General features: G+C 47.7%; 1 protein-coding gene, 1 long non-coding RNA gene, 1 other non-coding gene and 1 pseudogene across 3 annotated transcripts; 1 reads left to right on the top strand and 3 right to left on the bottom strand.

The window, feature by feature from the left end:
- Positions 1–1705: 1705 nt before the first annotated feature.
- On the bottom strand, positions 1706–18086 carry LOC113033754 (uncharacterized). Its single transcript, XM_080308974.1, has 16 exons — positions 17900–18086; positions 15310–15443; positions 15125–15213; positions 9178–9530; positions 8713–8795; positions 7002–7218; positions 5603–5764; positions 5213–5380; positions 4745–4836; positions 4141–4270; positions 3690–3754; positions 3470–3610; positions 3161–3326; positions 2938–3032; positions 2745–2860; positions 1706–1908 (listed from the first exon to the last, which is right to left on the bottom strand). Exons 4-16 carry the CDS (start codon positions 9328–9330, stop codon positions 1841–1843), a joined length of 1656 nt encoding a protein of 551 aa, XP_080165100.1. The 5' UTR covers positions 9331–9530; positions 15125–15213; positions 15310–15443; positions 17900–18086; the 3' UTR covers positions 1706–1840.
- trnas-gcu (transfer RNA serine (anticodon GCU)) lies at positions 7867–7948 on the bottom strand. Its single transcript has one exon. It is a non-coding gene; the product is annotated as a tRNA-Ser (tRNA).
- On the bottom strand, positions 10405–15415 carry LOC145432108 (uncharacterized; annotated as a pseudogene).
- Positions 18087–18386: 300 nt separating the features above from the next.
- Positions 18387–20551, top strand: LOC145432261 (uncharacterized). The gene is made up of 2 exons (XR_013912542.1): positions 18387–18519; positions 19506–20551. It is a non-coding gene; the product is annotated as an uncharacterized LOC145432261 (long non-coding RNA).

The raw sequence follows: 20551 nt of genomic DNA, 5'->3' as shown, positions 1-20551 counted from the left end.
TTACGAACACAAAATGCACAGGTTTACTGAATATGAAAAAGTTGTGTTGATTTAACTCAGTTGTTTAAGTTTCTGCCAAAGCAAAACATTTGTGTGCAACCAGTGTCCACTATTGAATCAAGTAAATCCAACATAGCCTTTTTTTCAGTGTGATATGGTTTGGTTATCTGGTGAGAGGGAAACATGAAGATGAAACCGGGACATGTCCTTACTGAATCATCAGAGCTGAACAGGTGATGGAGAAACAGGTTTACCTTTTAGGTGACATGAATGAGTTGAAGGGAAGTTATGAACTGTTTCTGAGAGACAAATAACACCAGGATCCTTTTTTAGGTAGCTGACAGCTGGTAACTGTGCAGGGGCGGATCTAGCAAAGTGTTGCCAGGGGGCCAGGTAGGGCATTAACAGGGAGAGGGGGGCACAAAGAAATACTTTTCTTTCTTATTCTCATTTCAAATGTCTCGCTTTTAAAAAATAATTATCTGAATCTTACAACAAACGATTGATAGATTGATGCATATATACCATCAGAACAGTGCACATCACTGTCACAACAGTGTTTGTTTTCATTCAAAGGCTTTAGGATTTTTCCTATAATGGTGGGCCGGTCTCTAGTCAAAACGCCCAGGCCAATTTTTTTTTGTCCCAGTCCAGCCCTGTATGCAGCTCATCTGCAGTCTGGTGTTACCTACATCTTCCTATTCAGAAGGCAGAATTTCTGAGTTCTGAGTACAATCGAAAGCACCACGACTGCAGTTTTTGTGTTGGATGTAAAAGGCGCAGATGACTCTGTGACGTAGGCTAGAATCATGGCAGCAGTCAATGACGGTCCAGGCGTGGGATTTCTCTCGTGGAAATATGCACATTATCTTTTCCTTTCTATTGGTAGGTGGCACAGTGCACTGTGGCAAGTAAGCAAGCTAGAAGGCTGCAAAGTTATGGAAGAAACACATTAACAAGAGAATTCTGAGTAAAACCAAAGTTACTTTCCCTAGTAACTAGTTACTTTGAAAGTAACGAGTAACTTGAAGTAACTGAGTTACTTTTGAGAGAAGTAACTAGTAATGTAACTAAGTTACTATTTTAAAGTAACTTACCCAACACTGTGGGCTGGTCGCTTTTCAGCTTCTGCCTATAGGCTGGCAACAGCAGAACTGAGGAGTGATCTGATTTGCCGAAGGCCGGCCGGGGAAGGGCTTTGCAGGCATGTGCGTATGGAGCGTAAACGTGGTCTAAGATGTTATCACCACACGTTGGAAAGTTTACGTGCTGGTAAAACTTCAGCAGAACTTTCTTCATGTTGGCTTTATTAAAGTCACCAGCCACGATAAAAGCAGCCTCCGGGTGTAACGTTTCCTGCCAGTCGATAATGTCAAACAGTTCGTCTAGTGCCCGTGTGGTTTCAGCGTGGGGGGGGGGAATGTAAACAGAGGTACAGAATACTGCTGTAAACTCCCTGGGCAGATAAAAGGGTCTGCATCTGATCATAAGGTGTTCAAAATCAGGAGAGCACCGCGACGAAACTATCTGTACATCAGTGCACCATCGTTTGTTGGTCATTACGCACACACCACCTCCCCTACATTTACCCGAGTCCTTTGTTCTGTCCTGGTGGTGAATGGAGAGCTCCTCAGACGTTGTAGTACTTACTGTCCCTTTGGAAAGTTATCCTGGCCCTTAGTTCATCCAGTTTGTTTTCCAAGGACTGGACCTTAGCTAGAAGAATGCTGGGAAGCAGGGTGCAATGTTGTCTTTTCCTCAGCCTGACCAGAATCCCGGCTCTTTTTCCCCTTTTTCCAGTGTTTCTTCTTCCCAGGTAGCCAAGGTGAGTCACCACCATTCACAAAAAAGTTGGTTTGTGAAGGTCCGGATTGCGAGTTTTGTCGAATGTCCAGGAGGGTTTGTCTGCTGTAGGTGATAAAAGCATCACAGGTTGAAAATAAACTAAGAAATAACATAACTAGCATAAGAAAAACGCAGAGTTGAGGAGGACAGCGAGCGACGGCAGCCATCTGCAAAGTTTTATCTGAATTAAGAAGCAGAAAGTTAGCGGCCATCCAGGTCTTTATGTCTTTAAGACATTCCTGCAGTTTAACTCATTGGTGTGTGTTATCTGGCTTCATGGACAGATAGAGCTGGGTGTCATCTGCATAGCAGTGTAAATGTATGCTATGTCTTCTAATGATGCTGCCTAAGGGAAGCATGTATAATGTAAACAGAATTGGTCCTAGCACTGAACCCTGTGGAACTCCATAATTAACCTCAGTGTGTGAAGAGGACTCTCCATTTACATGCACAAACTGGAGTCTATTAGATAGATATGATACAAACCACTGCAGCGCAGTACCTGTAATACCTACAGCATGTTCTAATCGCTCTAATAGGATATTATGGTCGACAGTATCGAACGCTGCACTGAGGTCTAGCAGGACAAGCACAGAGATGAGTCCACTGTCAGAGGCCATAAGAAGATCATTTGTAACCTTCACTAAAGCTGTTTCTGTGCTGAGCTCTGAAACCTGACTGAAACTCTTCAAATAAGCCTCTGCAGATGATCTGTTAGCTGTTTGACAACTACTCTTTCAAGGATGTTTGATATAAAGGAAGGTTGGAGATTGGCCTATAATTAGCTAAGACTGCTGGGTCTAGAGATGCTTTTTGAGTAAAGGTTTAACTACAGCCAGCTTGAAGGCCTGTGGTACATAGCCGATCATTAGAGATAGGTTGACAGGATGAGCTCATACTGTTTAGGTGGTGTTGATTGGCTGTTGTTTCCCTCATCACTTCCTGTTGAGGGAGTTGGTTGTGGCTGTGTTTCTCCTTCTGTTTAGCGAGCTCCACCTGCACCGCCGACAGACACCTGGCACACACACACACACACACGGTTTAACGTGTTTCTACCAATCACATGTCTCCGAGCACTCAGATGGGTCGTACCTGTCAGCGTGCTTCCGCCTGGCCTCCAGGTGTTTACATTGCTCTTGCAGGCTCCTCCTCTCTTCCCTCCTCCTGTTTAGCTCCTCCTGCACCTCCTGCACATAAACCATAGACCATCATGAGCATCCACCCATCGTCTGACCTGTTCAGGGTCAGCTGACTCAGAGTGAGGTATCAGCTCCTCTTCCTCCTCACACATCAGCACACTATGGTGCTCCCTGACCTGCAGCTCTGTTTGCTGTCGGCTTTTCTCTCGGAGACACGACTCGGCCTCTCTCCTGCGGGACTCCACTTTCTGCGTCAGCTTGGCAAGGTGTGACCTCACCTGAGTGCTGAGAGAGTCCAGATGCCCCTGAGCCTCCACACAGTCAGACAGCAGGTCAGCGAGTCTGCACACACACACACACACACACACACACACACACACACACACACACACACACACACACACACACACACACACAGCTGAAGTTTATATGGAGACACCTGACAAAATACAACAGCCACCTCTTCACAGTAAAAGCCTCCTTACATGTCTCTGGCTGTTTGTATTTCCCTGTCGAGCTGTTGGAGCTCCTCCTCTCTGCTCCTCAGCTCCTCCTCCACTTGCCTGAGCATCTGCTCTTCCTCCTCCCTCATCCTCCTCAGCTGCTCCACCTCTTCCTGCAACTCCCTGTGTGATGAAGATGGTGGCGATGATTAAAATATCCACCCTGATCTTTGAGGTCATGGTTGGAGCCAGGAAACTTTACCTGGCACGCTGTTTGTCCTCCCCTCTGAGCCGCAGCGCAGCGGCGTCTCGCTGAGCTTCGCTGGCCTGGAGGACACACAAGGACGGAGCGGGAAGGGTCGAGGTTAGAGCGGCGAGCGCGTCATCAGTTATTAAAGAAACTGATCCAAGCTCATGTTTTTCTCTCTTTTTAGTCGTTTTGGTGATTGACCATAAAATTATTAATGAATAGTTTTGTCAATAAAACTGATCTAAAAAGATTCAGTCTCAGGGTGACGAGACGCTGAGCCTGGATCTGCTGGACGTTTCCTCCTGTTAAAAGGAGTTCGTCCTCCCCACAGTCACCAAGTGCTGCTCACAGAGAATCGTGTGATTGTTGAGCTTTTCTGTAATATTGTGGGTTCGCCAGAGTATAACACACCACCATGTGTGTGTGTGTGTGTGTGCGTGTGTGTGTGTGTGTGTGTGTATACCTGGACTCTGCTGGTGTGTATGCAGCTCTGAGCCTCCAGCAGTTTCCTGTCGGCCTCTCGCAGCTCCGCTCGTCTCTTCAGCAGAGTTTTCTCCACACACTCCACCTCATCACACAGCTTCATGACACTCCTGCACACGCACACAGGCACACGCACACGCACACGCACATGCACACATCAAATAACCTGAATGAGTTTTGGTAACAGCCTGTAAAAATCAGAAGCCTCAGCAGAGGTGAACATCCTGATTTCTCTGTATTTATTCGTTAATAATTTTGATGTTCACATCTTTAACTGTTTCATCACTGACATCTTCCTGAGGTCCAGGATTCATTTCTGAGCCCAACACTTTGAACTTTTTAAAACTCCACCAAGCCGATGAGGATAAGATTCAAACCCACGATTAGCAGGCCATCGCCTTAACCACTCGGCCACCTCGTCCCTGCATGAGCGTGTCCCTGTGGAGGACACAGCAGGACTTCATGTAGACATAATGAGTCCATCTGCTGGATCGTCCTTTCTGCTGTCGGGGCTTCAGCTCCTCTCAGCGTTGATCCTAAACCCTGATCCCAGAGCAGTGTGTATCCATGTCTGTGTGTGTTACCTGTGCTGTCTCAGTGTGTGTCGCAGCTCTCTGGTTTCCAGTTGTAGCCTCTTCTTCTCTGCTTCACTGTGGTCACACACACACCTGCCTCCCTGCAGACGCACACACACACTGTTATCAGTTCAGTATCAGACCGGCGTGAGGTTTGAAGCAGCTGAGCTACATTTAAATTTATTTTGATGATTTCAAACACGTCATCAGACTGAAGCGATTCTGTGGATTCATTTACACCCTCCAACCTAAAGAGGGCGACAGTGCACTTCAGCACAAGCTGTCACCCATATGTAACCTTCTGATTGCACACCAGCTCAAACGTTTCAGCACTGACAGCGAATCAGACAGGAAGCGGTCTACACTGCACGCCTATCACCACCTCACATGTCCTTACTGTCGTCTTCCCCGCAGAGCTCTTTGTTTAGTTCACAGTGATCTGTGATGTGATGAGTAGCACTGTGTAGGAAGACTCACACTGAGTGCAGCATGCACAAACCACCGTCCCCCATCCTCAGCACCGGTCCCAGTCCTGGTTCCAGTCCTGCTTCTCACCCGGTCCAGCTTTAGCCTGCGAGCCTCAGATGGCTCGGCCTTGGGGGATCGCAGGTCTTGGTCCCAGTGAGCGTCTCCGTCCACAGATTCCTGAGAGGAAGTCAAACACAGCAGGCCTCCTTCTAAGCGATTAAAGGTATTCACGGAAAATCTCAGAGTCTAAAAACGGCGTAAAAACCTCAAAAGATGAAACAAAACCAAACAGAAGGTGAGAAAACCTGACGACAGCCAGACTGTCGTGTAAAAACAGCACCCCCTGGAGGTTTGTTAGTTGCATCACATATAAAAGTGTGTGTGTATGTGTGCGCGCACCTGTGTGTGCAGCAGCTGGTTCAGCGCTCTCAGCAGTTCGATGGTGAATTTCAGCTGTTCCACAGTCAGCTGGTCGATGTTGTGCGTGGACCTGCTGAGCTGCCGTAACTTCCTGTTCAGGTGGCCGAGGCTCCTCTGGTGGGCGTCGCTCTGTGAGCGCAGCTGGGGCACAGAACAGGAAGTGTCAGAATGAGATTAGAGATCGTCTGACGCAATTTTGTTTTAGGGTCATGTGTTTGTTCACCTGCAGCAGTTTAAATAAAGCTCATCCAAAGATCATCCTGATGATGACCTCAAACAGACCGAGTGGAAACTCATTTACAGACAAAGGTGGATTTCAAAATAAAAGTCTTTCATCATCTGCAGAAATGAAAAAAATAACCTGGTTATGACGAAGGACGCCATAAATAAAAACTCTGCGTCAAGACGTTCAAGGAGGAAACAGATCAGACAACTGCAAGCTAACTGTTGTCTGCTCTAACAAAGCCAGCATCACTCGGGAGTCAGGACATCCTGAAGCTCGTAACTCTGAACCACCCTGACAAGGATGGGAGTCAAACCCACGTGTGCAGAGCACAAAGGACTGGCGGTTCATTGGCTTCAGCTCTCAGCCACCTCCTCCATGCCGCAAGGCGGGCTGAGATGGGCTGCTGACCGAGTGCTGAGCCTGCGGGCTGTTAGCACAGATGTTGCAGTGCTCTCTCTCAGCATGAGCGAGCCGGTGGGTGATAGATGGACTCTACATGTCTTATATTTCACGCTGCAGCCTTGTTGTTGAAACAGTGATGAAGTTTGTGCTGCAGCTGCAGAAGATCACAGGAAACTCGCACTCTTGCAGCTCTGCAGTGTCGTGGAGGAGATCAAAACTCCAGACATCCAGAGGCCCCCAGAACACAAGAGACCAAGGAAGACCAACAGAGGGGCAGCCGCGCCACTGTCCCAGTAAGAGCTGAGGAGAGTCCCAGATGAGGGCTCACTCAGCAGCCGCGGAGCAGAAGCCAGGGGGAGTTGCAGTGACGCGCCCGTGAGCTCCGCCGGCAGCCAGCCGTGCCTGAGTGACCGAGCCCCAGACTCCAGGCCCCGATAAGCGGCCGCCAAGGAGTGAGCCGGTGTGTGACGCCCATCCCCAGATACAAAGAACCACCAACGCACCGATGTCTGAGGGGGTCCGCCACTGGCAGGGGAAGTGGTGGTGGGGGGAGATAGGCCTCCAAACCTTGGAGGGCCTGAGATGTCCCCAGAGAGGTGGCGTCTGATACCCAACCTGACATATAGACACAGACATACAGGCACACACAGACACAAACATCCATGCCCCCCCCCCCCCGCCAAAACAATAAACGTGAGAGTCGTCAGCTGATGTCTTGATGTTGGAAGGAGCTGTTTTTGTGATACCCACCAGACTGTTCTGCAGGAGTCTGTGCCTGCTCTGACTCCTCTGCACCTCCTCCTCTGGCTCCTCAAAGGGCTCCACCTGGTCCCGGTCCAGCCGGGCTTCCAGCCGGGCCTGTGGTCTGCTCATGTGTTCCTGGCTGTGCTTGTGAGCCATGGTGGTCCTGGTCTGCTGGATGGTCCCAGAGCGCTGATGCCAGCATCTGGACAGTGTGAGGTTCGGCCTGACGGGACGAGAAGTCAGAGGTCAGCTAGAGGAATTCATATGAAAAGCACACGAACAGCCGAGGTGGGCTGGATTTGGATCAGAACTGTGAGCTGAGAATGAAAACACGCTCACATCTTTAGATTTATTCCAGCTTTTATTTCACAATCACAACACATGGAAGTTTGTATTTATATGAACTCTTTTTGTAGTTTTATTTAGACATCATTTATTCACTTTATAGTTAACTACGTGGCTTCTTAAATGTCATTAGAGAATTATTTATGATTTATTACTATTTCTGGATGCATCGTCGATCATCCAGGTAAGAAAAATCCCCCAAAGTTGAATGAGTTGCTGTTAACCACGCCCCTTTCTTCCTCCTGTCTCACCGTGGTCATGTGACCCGCTCACTCTCATGTCGCGGTGAGCTGACAGCATCATCCACGCCTCACTGCGATGATCAAAAGACACAAAAATCAGGACTGAAGACTCTATTGTTGTTTTTATTCCAGAGTTTATTTTTATATTTCTGACTTGATTTAATTTTTTATTTCCTTCTCCGACATCCTTTCTTTATGACTTATTTCTGCACAACGTTGTTTTCCTCAGCAGGATGCAGACACGCTGATGTCTCCATGCTGAACTCCATAAAACTCACTCAAGCCGACGAGGATGGGATTCGAACCCACGCGTGCAGAGCACAATGGATTAGCAGTCCATCGCCTTAACCACTCGGCCACCTCGTCTGTGTGAAGCCTGATCGCGCACACGCTCAGCGTACTGTGAGTATGAAACAGCTCAGAGCGCTGTCTGAGACACGTGACGTGAGGCTGACGTCCAAATCTGAACTGCAGACATCGTGTTTGATGCTCGAGGATCAGCTGGAGAGGTCAATCCAGCAGATGGACTCATTATGTCTTCATGAAGTCATGCTGTCCTCCACAGAGACGCGCTTGTGCAGGGACGATGTGGCCAAGTGGTTAAGGCGATGGACTGCTAAGCCCATCGTCGTCGATTCAAATCCCATTCTCGTCGACTTGGTTAAGTTTTAAGGAGTTCAGCATAAAGACATCAGTGTGTCTGCAGCCTGCTGACAGTCTTTCAACACCTCGTCATCCTCCATCTTCTCTTCTTTATCTCCCCCAATTCTTGCCTTTCTGCGCTCCTGGGGTTGTGTCCACTTCTTTGTTCTGCTCAACTTCGGGTTTCAGCCTCAAGGCCTGGATCCTGCCTGGGCCTCGAGCTTGCCTGAAGCCGGGCTGTTTGTAGCAAGCACAGGGATGCATCGTTTTGGGTCCACATCTCTAGTCTCAGACTGCAGCCCCACAAAGCCATTGTAATCAAACTTTTTGAGGTACAAATGTATTCGTAAAGCTGATGCTGATGAAAACAACGTTGTGTAGAAATAGGTCGCAGCGGTCCTCACAGCGAGGCATGGATGATGCTGTTAGCTCACTGCGGTGTGAGCAGGTCACATGACCACGGTGACAAAACAGGAAGAAACACCGACCTGCTCGCCTCAGACCGGGATTCATCTTCCTGCCGCTCCTCCGCTGGACCTGAGAGCTGAGCCGGAAGTCTGTGGACGTCTTCCTGCAGACAGACGAGAGCCCTGCTTCACCTCTGTGTCTGATGTGTGGGCATCATCAGTATTACCAATATCTGATCAATACGAGCCCACGTCCAGTTACATCAGAGCAGGACTGGAGACAAGACAAGACTGTGTGTGTGTGAGTGTGTGTGTGAGTGTATGCTTGTTTGTGTTCAATTGTCAGACTCAGGCTGATGTTGTGGTCTTGTTGGGGAGGTTACCTGATGAAGCGTGCAGGCTCACCTGTCTGTAAAAGCATGTATGAAACACACCTGAGCTCTGGGCTGATTTAATGAAGACGTGATCACAGGTCACATGACTCAGAGGCTGTTTAGGCTGAAATCCTGCTGCTCTGCTCTGAGTGACCTGCAGACATTCACGTACCTGTCCCAGCGGCACCTTCTGGCTTAGCTCCTCCCTCAGTTGCTGAAGCTCCACCTCCAGCTGTGCCTGGTGTCTGTTGCTTTGCACTTGTCTCTCCCTGAGAGCCTGCACCTCCATCCTGAGTGCAAACAGCTCCCCCTGCTGGACAGACATGCTGTGAAACACAGACAGACCCTCAGGCAGTCAGGTGGGCGTGTTAAACAGTGACACCTGCAAAATAACACACTCACCTGTGTGTGAGACCTGGCCAAGTCCTCCAGCTGTGTGCAGTGCCTCTGAGCTTCCTCCAGGTGGAGCTGCAGACTCAGATTTTCAGCCTGCAGAGTGTGTACCTGCTGCTGAGAGCAATGAGCCTGAAACACACACACACTCTTCATTTACCAGATTCATCAGTAGTTAGACTGCACATGTTCATGACCGCAGGAGGTAAAAATGAAGCCAGGGTGGAAAACCTGCGTTATCTCTGATGGCCACCAGATGGCGACACTTCCTGTTCTATAGAAGTATGAGAAACCAGCCTTCTGAACTCTGACCTCTGCCAACAGTTTGATACAAAGTCAAATTCAATCTTTACATTTTGATCATGTGACTTCAATCTGCATGCTGATTGGCTAATGACTTCTAGTTACTCGTCTTTTTAGTCAGATCCGCCCCTCCACATCACATCTGCTAGTTTGCAACCAAGATGGCACTGGAGGAAACGTTAACCTGAGGGCTTCAGAAACCAGTGAGCCACGTGACGGCGTCAGCCTCGCTTCCTCGTGAGCATGCTTTTATTCATCGCAGCTCTTGGGTGAATAAGCCAGCAGAGGGCGTGCTGTGGGTGCAGCTGGGCCATCGACCATTAAGTAAGCATATGGATCGGCGGCACAGCAGGGGGCTCTGACACTGTCCTCTGTGAACGGACGCAGTGGACCATTTTGTATTAGCGTTCTGCCAATGTGTGCTGATTGGTTGGTTAGGACAGGATGCCATCCTTCGATGGCGCTCATCAGACAGACATCAGGAGGTTGTGATGGCTGCAGGTGATGCTACCAGGGGGCAGCTGCTCGCCTCACACCCCAAATCAAAGTGGAAGGTACCGTAAAGTGTTTTGATGCATTCTCAATCATCCAGGTAAGTAAATAAAATCCAAAAGTTGATTCTGTTCATCTGGACGTAGCGTTTTGTGGGAGAAACGTTTTGTCATCATCCAGGTGACTTTTTCTGTCTCAGCTGACTGCAGTTTTCAATCTTATAAACAGGACATTTGCATAATGACTGAAACCCACTGAAGGAACAATGGGCTGGGAGGTCAGTTCATTCATCATGATTATGCAAATTCTCATGACCATTGATCAGCAACCACTGATCAATGGCCATGAGTACCTTTCACAGACAGTTGGGGAATGGCTGCAATCACAGCATTGTAAGATGGTGACAGATGTACCCTTAGGCCCCCTCCTCGATTCAGAGGAGGGGGCCTTTCACATAAATGAAAGGGAAAGACTCCGCCCTCAAACCAGCGTTCCTCCCTGTCCAGGATGTGAACATCCTCATCACTGAAAGAGTGTCCACTGGCCTGTAGGTGTAAATAGACTGCAGAGTCCTGGCCTGACGAGGCGGCTCTTCTGTGTTGTAGCCAGAGGTTGTTTGGTTTCCCCGATGTATAAATCCTGCCAATCCTCCTGCACTTAACAGCGTACACTATGTTACTCTGTTTGTGTCGGGGACCCGATCCTGGACCAGTTTTTGGCGCAGCGTGTTTTGGGGTTTAAAAGCCACAGAGACCCGGTGTTTAGAAAAAATGCATCTCAGTTGCTCCGATACTCCTGACACGTACGGGATCACTACAGGTTTTCGGCTGGACAGCGGTTGTCCTTCTCTCCTGGATCTACTGGAGCTTTCTTTAGGAGCCTTCCCAGCTTTGACAAAAGTCCAGCTGGGATAACCACATTTACTCAGGGCCTTCTTGATGTTCTTCTGCCTCCCTGGCTGCTGTGTCAGTGGGGATGGTGTTCGCTCAGTGTTGTAGCGTTCTGATGACACCCAGTTTGTGCTCCGGTGGATGATGAGAGTCAAACCTTAAATACTGATCTGTATGTGTAGGTTTACATGTCAGCTTTTAGATGTCCCCCATTACTGATGGAAATCTCACAGTCTAAGAAGGCTAACCTGCCACTGTTCATATCCTCCCTGGTGAATTTGATGTGTCGGTCCACCGAGTTAATGTCATCTGTGAAATGTGGTGCGTCCTGAGATTTGATTTTCACCCAGGTGTCATCCACATACCTGAACCAATGAATTGGTGGTGTTCCAGGGTAGGATAGCAAAGCCCTGTTTTCAATTCAATTCAATTTTATTTATGCAGCGCCAAATCACAACAACAGTCGCCTCAAGGCGCTTTATATTGTACAGTAGACCCTAAAATAATAGATACAGAGAAAAACCCAACAATCATATGACCCGCTATAAGCAAGCACTTTGGCGACAGTCGGAAGGAAAAACTCCCTTTTAACAGGAAGAAACCAGGCTCAGGGAGGGGCGGGGCCATCTGCTGTGATTGGTTGGGGTGAGAGAAGGAAGACAGGATGAAGACATGCTGTGGAAGAGAGACAGAGGTTAATAACAGATATGATTCAGTGCAGAGAGGTCTATTAACACATAGTGAGTGAGAAAGGTGACTGGAAAGGAAAAGCTCAATGCATCATGGGAATCCCCGGCAGCCTACGTCTATTGCAGCATAACTAAGGGAGGATTCAGGGTCACCTGGTCCAGCCCTAACTATATGCTTTAGCAAAAAGGAAAGTTTGAAGCCTGATCTTGAAAGTAGAGATAGTGTCTGTCTCCTGAATCCAAACTGGAAGCTGGTTCCACCAAAAAGGGGCCTGAAAACTGAAGGCTCTGTCTCCCATTCTACTTTTAAATACTCTAGGAACAACAAGTAACCCTGCAGTGCGAGAGCAAAGTGCTCTAATAGGGTGATATGGTACTACAAGGTTATGGTACTACAAGGTCATTAAGATCTTCCACTTCTTCCATGCACAAATTGGCCACAATGGGTGATACTGGGGAACCCATGGCACACCCATGTTTCTGTCTGTACCCACATAGCAAAATTGGTATAGCCCGGATCTGGCCCACACAATGTGCTTACACATGGCCCACATACCGCAAAGAATGACAGCCCTTTGGTGGCCCAGATCAGGTTTGCCAGAGGTGGCCCACACATGGGCCAGCACAGGACCACCAGTGTGTCTGCAACTGGCCTCGTGCTGGCCCATGTGTGGGTCACCTCTGGAAAACCAGATGTGTAAGTTGTTTGCAGCCACAGGCCAGTTGCAGACACACTGCTGGCCCTGTGCTGGCCCAGAACAGTTTCAGCTCTGGCCCCAGATGTCAGCCTAATGTGTACCTTAATCAAGCCATGTAATAACAACATGTGCCCGAACATAATAGTGCAAAAGTAACATGACGAAACTCTGTTCAGAAACTGAATGGACTGATTTTTATATGCACTTTTCTACTCTCCCAGATTACTCAAAGTGCTCTATACAACATGCCACATTTACACACTTTCTCTAAACTGAATGCTTTCTAATTACATTCATACACATTCACACTCTTCACTGGAAGAGCCAGGGATTGAACCACTAATCTTCCGATCAGTAGGTGACTTGCTCTACCTCCAGAGCAAAAGCCACTCAGTGGTAAACATGAGTAAACCGTCACTAGGTTTTGGATAAAGTTTACACTCACAAACCAGTCAAACCTGCATTTGAAATGTTGGCTACCATAGAAGTATAGTATTGCAACATGGCATTTGGATCTTCTAACTAAAATAGAAAAACAGGAACATAAATAGTGCCATCATTGCCAGACCTGGCCCACATCTGGTTGACATACACCCTGCCATAACACCAGTCAGTCAGAAGTGCCAGCTTGATGCCGGATCCAGGCTAGACCTGTTTTCTATGGGCCTGGGCCACATAAACCAAACCACAAACAGGCCAGATGTGGCATGCCATCACATAAACAGTGCCATCTATGCCAGGCCTGGCCCATATCTGGATGACATACCACTTACAATGCCAGAAGTCAGCCAGCAGTGCCGGCTTGACACCAGATCTGTGCCAGACCTGTGTGCTATGTGGGTAGTACTGACCCTTGTATGTGAAACAGGTGGAATGAAGACACAGTTCAAACACACTTGGTCGATGCTGAGAGTGGTCCTGTTGCTGAAGTTGGGGTCATCCTGTAATCTCTTACGAACTATCTCCAACGCTTCCGTGACTGGGATGGTGAAGAGAGATGTAATGTCGTACGAGACCATGGTTTCATCTGCCTCCATGATGACATCTCTCACCTTCTCAACGAAATCCAGGGTGTTCTGGATGTGGTGTTCAGAGCTGCCTACCAACGGGTTGAGGATCGAAGCCAGAAGCTTGGAGATGTTATAGGTGACCTAGTTGATCATGCAGACAGTCGGTCTTAAAGGTGCACCCTGTTTGTGTATCTTCGGTAAACCATACTGGCTTGGTGTAGCTTCCCCTGGGTGTAGCCTGTGGTATGATGTCTGGTCGATAGCCTTGTCTTGTTCTAACTGCTTCAGACAGTCTATCACCCTCTTCCTGTAGCTACTTCCTGGGTCTCGTTTCAGGGGTTCATAAGTATTTTCATCCCTGAGTAGTGACAAAATCTTCTCATGATAGTCTTTCTGGTTTAGCAATACTGTGCACCGACCCTTGTCTGCCGGAAAGATGATAATGTTGTTGTCATCACTAAGTGATGTGAGTGCCTTGCTCTCCTCCATGGTGATGTTGGATGCTGGGGGCTTTGCATTGCTGAGACAGGCCGAAACTTTCGTCCGTAGTTGGTCTGCTTCCATTTCTGCAATATTGTTGTTTCAAATTGTTGTTTCTGTGGCTGTGATCGGTTCCACTGGCGGGATTTGTCTCGGTGTGACAGCAAAATTCAGCCCTTTAGCAAGGATGATTTTCTCTGTTTGGGTGAGCTGTCTGTCAGACAAATTCTTCACCCACTTGTCCACATCCTCGGTGTCGCATCCTTCTCTCTTCTGGCCGCTGAGAACACTCTCCGTATTTTGCGGTGGTTTCCGACGTACAACAAGTCAAACTTCCTTTGTTGCCTGGTCTTAGACTTCTTGTGCTGTGCTAGACGAACCTTCTCAGTGAAGTCAAAGAGTCAAAGAAGTTAAGAGTATTCTCATCTAGAAGCATTGTCAGTCTCGGTCAGATACGCTCCTCTTGAGATTTTAGCACGTTGATGGTAAAATTTGTTTGCCTCGCCTGTTCATTAAGCAGCTGATGCTGTGCCTTCTGGAGGATTTTTGTAGCCCGGAAGCCTTTAACTGAAGAGCTCATTTGCAGACTTTTAGGAGTAATCCTGTTCTGTCGGCATCTGAGGCTGAATCTCAGGTGGTTCCTGTAATCCGCCATCCGCTGTTTGCTCATGCTGACGTACAAGCATTAGGCAGTCCTTGCTAAAGTGGGTTAAAATGTCTTGATGCATCCTCAGTATCCAGGTAACTAAAAGTTGATTCTGTTCATCTGGATGTAGCGTTTTCAGTGGGAGTAACGTTTCGTCACTCATCCAGGTGATTTCTCCCACTGAAAACGCTACTTCAAGATAAACAGAATCAACTTTTTGGAGTACCGTAAAGTGGCTTGTGGTGCTGTGAAGTGATGCTCACAGCAAGATATTTCACTACAATACAATCCTGTAAAAAAATCTACAAGTGGCGCTGCATCAGCAACTCGAGCCCTTCCATCAAACCTTCCAAAGGAAAAACAGAGCCCCGCCCATTCTGGACAAGGTGGAGAGCGCCACCTACGGACTGGAGCTCTCTCGCTCCAAAGTCCCGAACACAAACATTATCATTACTAGGATGATGCCAGCGATAGACAATAATCACGGCGTTTCCCCGGTTCATCAGGTGTGTTTGTACCTGCTCCCTGAGTCCTCGCAGGTACTCCTGAAGTCCAGAGATCACCTCCTCCAGCTCCCTCTGCAGGGCCTCGTTAGCCAGAATCTGACCTGAGGACGAGAATCCGGGGTCCATTTATTAACCGGATACCAATCAGAGGGCTCCAGTCAGAGTGCCGCTCTCTCATTGGTCTGATTTCTCCTCACCGTCGGTCAGCTGCTGCTCCAGCTCTTTGATCTCCTGTGTCTCCGCGGCGATGCGTGACAGCAGGTTGTCAAGGCGACCCTCAAGCTCACTCTGCATCCTGCTCATCCTGCAACAGCTCAGTGGTCACATGGGCCTGAGAGGGAAAGATGGCAGCCAATCAGGATGTTGATTTGCACCACACACACACACACACACACACACACACACACACACACACACACACACACACAGGTGTGTGATGTCACCTGACTCTGATTATCACTGAATCTGTATTAAAACGTGAAAGTTTCAAAATAAAAAACTGTTGATCACGACCATGTCTAATTTTCACAATAAAAGATCCAGGACAAATATATTGACCTTAAAAAAATAATTGCTTCAAAATAAAACTTTTAGCCAAGCTGACTTTATTTATAAAGCACTTTAAAAACAGCTATCACTAACCAAAGTGCTGAACATAGAATAAGAAAAAATATAAACACTAAAAATAAAAATACAATAACATTAACACTGTAGAGCACCGACATCAGAAAAACAATAAAACCCAAATAAAATGAACATTTCTGTGCTGGGTTAAAAGCCAAAGCGTGCAGGTGGGTCTTCAGACCAGATTTAAAAACATGGAGTGAGGAGGCCTTTCTAATCTGTAGTCAGTGCATTCCACAATTTGGGAGCCACAACTGCAAAAGCCTCCGATGTGTCCTCGGCACGTCCGACAACATCTGGTCAGCTGATCTAAGAGACTCAGAGGGGGTGTACAGGTGCAGCAGCTCAGAGAGGCGGTGTGGGGGAGACTTTTAAGGGTTTAAAAACAAATTTTAAAAGAATTTTAAAATGAACTCTAAAATGCACAGACAGCCAGTGTATTGAGGATAAAACAGGAGTAATATGCTCACCTCTCCACATACCAGTTAAAAGCCGTGCGGCTGCATTTTATACCAGCTGAAGACGTGACAAGGATGACGGACTAACATCAAAATACAACGAGTTACAATAATCCAGCCGAGTTGTAATAAAAGCATGGAGTACCGTTCTAAAAACCTCCTTTGACAACATGGGTTTTATTTTGGCGAGCTGAAAAAAGCTGCTCCTCTCACCTGACTGTCAAACCTTAACCTCCTAGGACCTGCGTCCACACCGTGGACATCACATTTTGGGTCATTTAGACCAAAATACTCAATTTTGCTCTACAAGGGCCTGATATCCACTGACGAGGACATTATGCTGCTACTGTTCTATCGAAATTTTAAACGAATATCCTCATATGTGGCTCTCGTTTTTCTTAGAAACAAAAATTAGGTAAAAAAAAAAAAGATCCCAATCAGCCCAAATATCAAAGAGAAATTAAAAATGCATGCTGTGGAAGAGTTCGGGTCTTAGGAGGTTAAACACTGTCCATCTAAAACCCAAATTGGTGACAGCGAGCTTTCCGTACAGTGCCAGAGGGTCCACAGGAAAGGACCGACCAGTGACACCCGGCCCTAAAGAACAAACCTCTGTTTTTGTGAAAAGTTTTATAATGAAGAGACAACCAAGCTTTCACTTTCTCAAGACAGTTATTTTGCACCTGGAATAGTCATTTTTCTTTTTGAGGTGCATATAAACCTTTGCATCATCTGTATATAAATGGAAAATAATTTTGTGCCTTCTAAAGATAGAGCAAAGCCAAGGGACAAAAGCAGAGGTCCAAGTATTGATCCCTGAGGTGCCCCACATGAGACTAAGCTGCCAGGAAAGACCTAGACCACTGCACAGTGTTCCAAGTGAGATAGTAAAATACTGTATCCACCGTGTCCAAGTTCAGTCTAGGAGAACCGAGACCACATGATCACCTACAGCTGTCAATAACAAGTCTTCTGTGCTATCCAGAGAGAGAGAAAGGAAGCGTGGACATAAAGTTTGATCAAACAGACGGATCCACGTTAGCTTTAGTTTTACAAAGTCAAACTCGAATGGTCAATAATATTTATATGATCTGCTGTCGCGGCTCTGTGGAGGACATCCTGTGGAGGATGAGCTAACTCCCCTGCAGCTCTGCTTCGACCCCGCACCTCCTCCTCCCCACCCTGTCCTGCCTGACACGCCCTCCTCAGAGTTTCCTCATGTGGGGGAAGAAAAGAAGCTGACAGTCTTCAGTTTGTTCCACACATATTTAATACCAAGTATGAGTTTCCTGTGGAGGTAAAGCAGGCTGTCTACTATTGAGAAGGTTGGTAGCTCAATTCCTCTGCATGTTAAAGCGTCTGAAGTGCAGGTGTCCCCCAATACATCTGTGTTTGCTTCAGAAGCATTGAGGTGAATGAAGCTCAGAGTAAAACCTGCTGAAACTGAGCACCAGGTGTAGTCCTGGGCTCAGACTTAGATAGGAAGCTTCACAGGACGCTGTGTGGTGACGACAGTAACATCAGTCATGCCTCTGATCCAAGGAAGTCTGGGAGCTCTGAAGGATTCAGATGTGGTGAAATCTTTGTCTTCTGTCCACAGATGTTTCTGTGAGTCAGAAACACCGGTTTGTTTCCTCTGCAGTGCATCATGGGACATCACAGATACCCTGTTCTGAGTATAAGGACGAGTTGTTGTTGTACTTACTGCTCTCTGATCAGTCTGGTCTGTCCTCCACGGGAGCTGCTGACCTCCTCTTCCTCCTGCTTCTCCTCTTCGTCTCTGTCACTTCACAGTAACCATATCTGCTCCTGTTTCCTCCGTTACAAACTCCTCTTCCTCTCCTCCTCTTTGAATCAACACAGGAAATCTTCCTCCCAGCCAATCACAGTCCACCTCTGTCCAACAGGGACCAGGAAAAGCTCAGTGAGCCCCACCCCTGAGATGAAACCCCTGAGGGGGAGGGGCTTTTTAAAGAGACGGCGACCTGCAGCTCTGAGTCTGTACAAGATGCATAAATAAACACATGAATAAAACCTCCGTGTAACTTTATAAAGTTAGTAAACTCAAACTGAATTCCACCTTAAAGAACATTTAATAAAAAAATATCAGCGGCTGTCACTGCTGAGCTCACGGAGCAGAGAGGGTTAAAGATCTGAGTGCTGCTGCTGCTCACAGGCTGTTAGAGGAGCTCCTCCTCCCCAGAAGAGTCCTGCAGGAGGAGGCCCTTCCTTTAGGGGAAGGGTCTCCTCTGCTCATGTGCTCTACTCATGATGATAACAGGGGCACGCTCAGGAGCAGGGTTTCTGCTAACGTTTTGATCTCAGGTCAGTGCTAATACTCCTGGTGAGTCTCTGTTGTTATCCAAAGACCTCCCCTGTGCTCTGAGCCACACACACCAACATGTTGGCAGAAACATGAAGGCTACCAGCAGCTCTGGAGATGGAGCTCACCCTGAGGAGCACGAGGCCCAGGAGGAGGTGAAGGCCTCAGGGGAGCTCTGGCTGCAGGAGCGTGCTGGGAAACAGAATTCAGCTCGAGCTCTACTCCACACACAGCACTCAGCATCCTGAAGCAAACACACTGAGGTCTGCTGGAGCCGTGACACCAGCTGACTGCTCTACTCGTATCACTGATATCATGAGATCAGCTAGGGTAATGCATCATCACTGTCTGAGCTGACAGCTGCATGCTGACCTGTGCTCTGTTGTCCTCCTGCAGGGGGCGTGGTAACCCCATGTAAATGAGGTCTGAGCCCTCCTGGGTCTGCAGACAGGAGCAGGACACCTGCAGACAGGCTGTTTCAAAGAAGAACTAGGGGGGTAGTCACCTCTGTGTCCATCATCAGAGTGAAACGAGTGACCGTCACTGGAAACCAGCCAGACTTCACTCACTGGCTTCTGAGAGTTCTGAATCTTTAGAGTTTTTGCCAACATGCTGGCTTTCAGAGCCAGAAGTGACCAGAAGCTGTCAGCTCACCGGTCAGGCTGCGTTCTCACCCCCACCCGAGCGGTGGGTGGAGACAGAAAAACAGAGATTGAGGATACGACCAACAGAAATGAGTTAGAGATGTGGTGAGGAGCATCGGCAAGGCTGGGGCAGGTGCAGAGGTTCCTGTTAAAAGGGAGTTTTTCTTTCCCACTGTCTCCAAGTGCTCGCTTAGATGTGATTGTTTGGGTTCCTCTGTATGATTACAGGGTCTTTACCTTACAGTATAAAGCACGTTTAGAAGGCTGCTGTTAATTGTTTGTTAATGTTAAATTAACAAACATGATCAAGTTAATGATCAAATTCTCTTTTCTTTACTCCGCAGCAGCAGGGGGGCCCCACACTCCAGACCCCAATCGGACGGCCAACTCCTCCTCCCAGCCCCCCCGCTCCAGCAGGTCGCAGATAACGGGGGTGAGAGAAGACTCCAAAACCTCCCTCCGCCCGCTCATTGTAGTGTTGATGCATGTGTGTTCTAAGGTGCAATTAAAACCCAGGAGGGCATGGAGCTACCTGCCAGAGAGCAGCAGGTCAGCACACAGCCCCTCACAGGCTATGTGCTGACCTGATCAAAGTTTCAAAGCTGCTCAGAGTTCAGCTGTGGGGTTATGATCAGCTCCTTTCCATCATAGGACACTCCAGTGTCTCATCTCCTAAAGGAGAAAACAAAGGAAACACCTTTGCTCAATTGGCTGTCCGTCAACACACTGGATGATCCTCGACCCAAATTAAGGGCACTACTGGTGCCGACTGCAGCCCCACAAGCATCAGACGGGCTCTGAGACTGACCGTTTGGACCAAACATGGGACAGTGAAAGGTCGAAAAAAGTTTTATTTTCCATGTTTGGATCTTTAATTTCTATTTTCGAGGGATTCTGGGGGTTTTTTTTGGAGGTGTGGACTCTTCAAATCCAGTGTACACTGCTCATCTGTGGAAGAGCTGCAGAGAAAGCAGCATGCAGAAACTCACTGCAGTGTGTATAATGATGGAATGAGGTTGATGCTCAAGTTGCCGAGGTGGAGCAGTGCAAATGTTTGTTAGTGTTGGAGTGGCTCCCTGTCACGCCGAGGCACAGTTGTATGTGTGGGGTAAAGGACTCCAGAAACCTCTCTGCACTAACTTCAGTTTGGTTTTATTCAAGTTATGGAGCCACTGGCCTCCTAGCCTTTATGTTATTGTGTCACACTGTGGGATTTTTTTAAATTTTCTTTTCTTCCTCATGTATTATGCATGTATATATTTTATTTGCTATGGACCTGTGTGTGTCTTTAAAAAGTGAAAGTAAAGTAAACATCCTCAGCAGCATGTGGGGCGGTGCAGCTCTTTCTAATGTAAAGGTCTCAGTGAATAAACACACATTCATAATTCTT

This window comes from Astatotilapia calliptera, chromosome 12 (assembly GCF_964374335.1).
Source record: "Astatotilapia calliptera chromosome 12, fAstCal68.1, whole genome shotgun sequence".
NCBI lineage: Eukaryota > Metazoa > Chordata > Actinopteri > Cichliformes > Cichlidae > Astatotilapia > Astatotilapia calliptera.
Note: the sequence above shows the minus strand (reverse complement) of the source record. Positions and strands in the feature narration are given on the sequence as shown.

Excerpts from the sequence above, each read along its gene's own strand:
- LOC113033754 (XM_080308974.1), bottom strand. The coding sequence starts at position 9,330 with ATGTCTGTCCAGCAGGGGGAGCTGTTTGCACTCAGGATGGAGGTGCAG. Across the intron at positions 8,796-9,177 it reads AGAAGGTGCCGCTGGGACAG|GAAGACGTCCACAGACTTCC; the intron begins GTACGTGAATGT and ends GTCTGTCTGCAG. Across the intron at positions 3,327-3,469 it reads ATACAAACAGCCAGAGACAT|ACTCGCTGACCTGCTGTCTG; the intron begins GTAAGGAGGCTT and ends GTGTGTGTGCAG.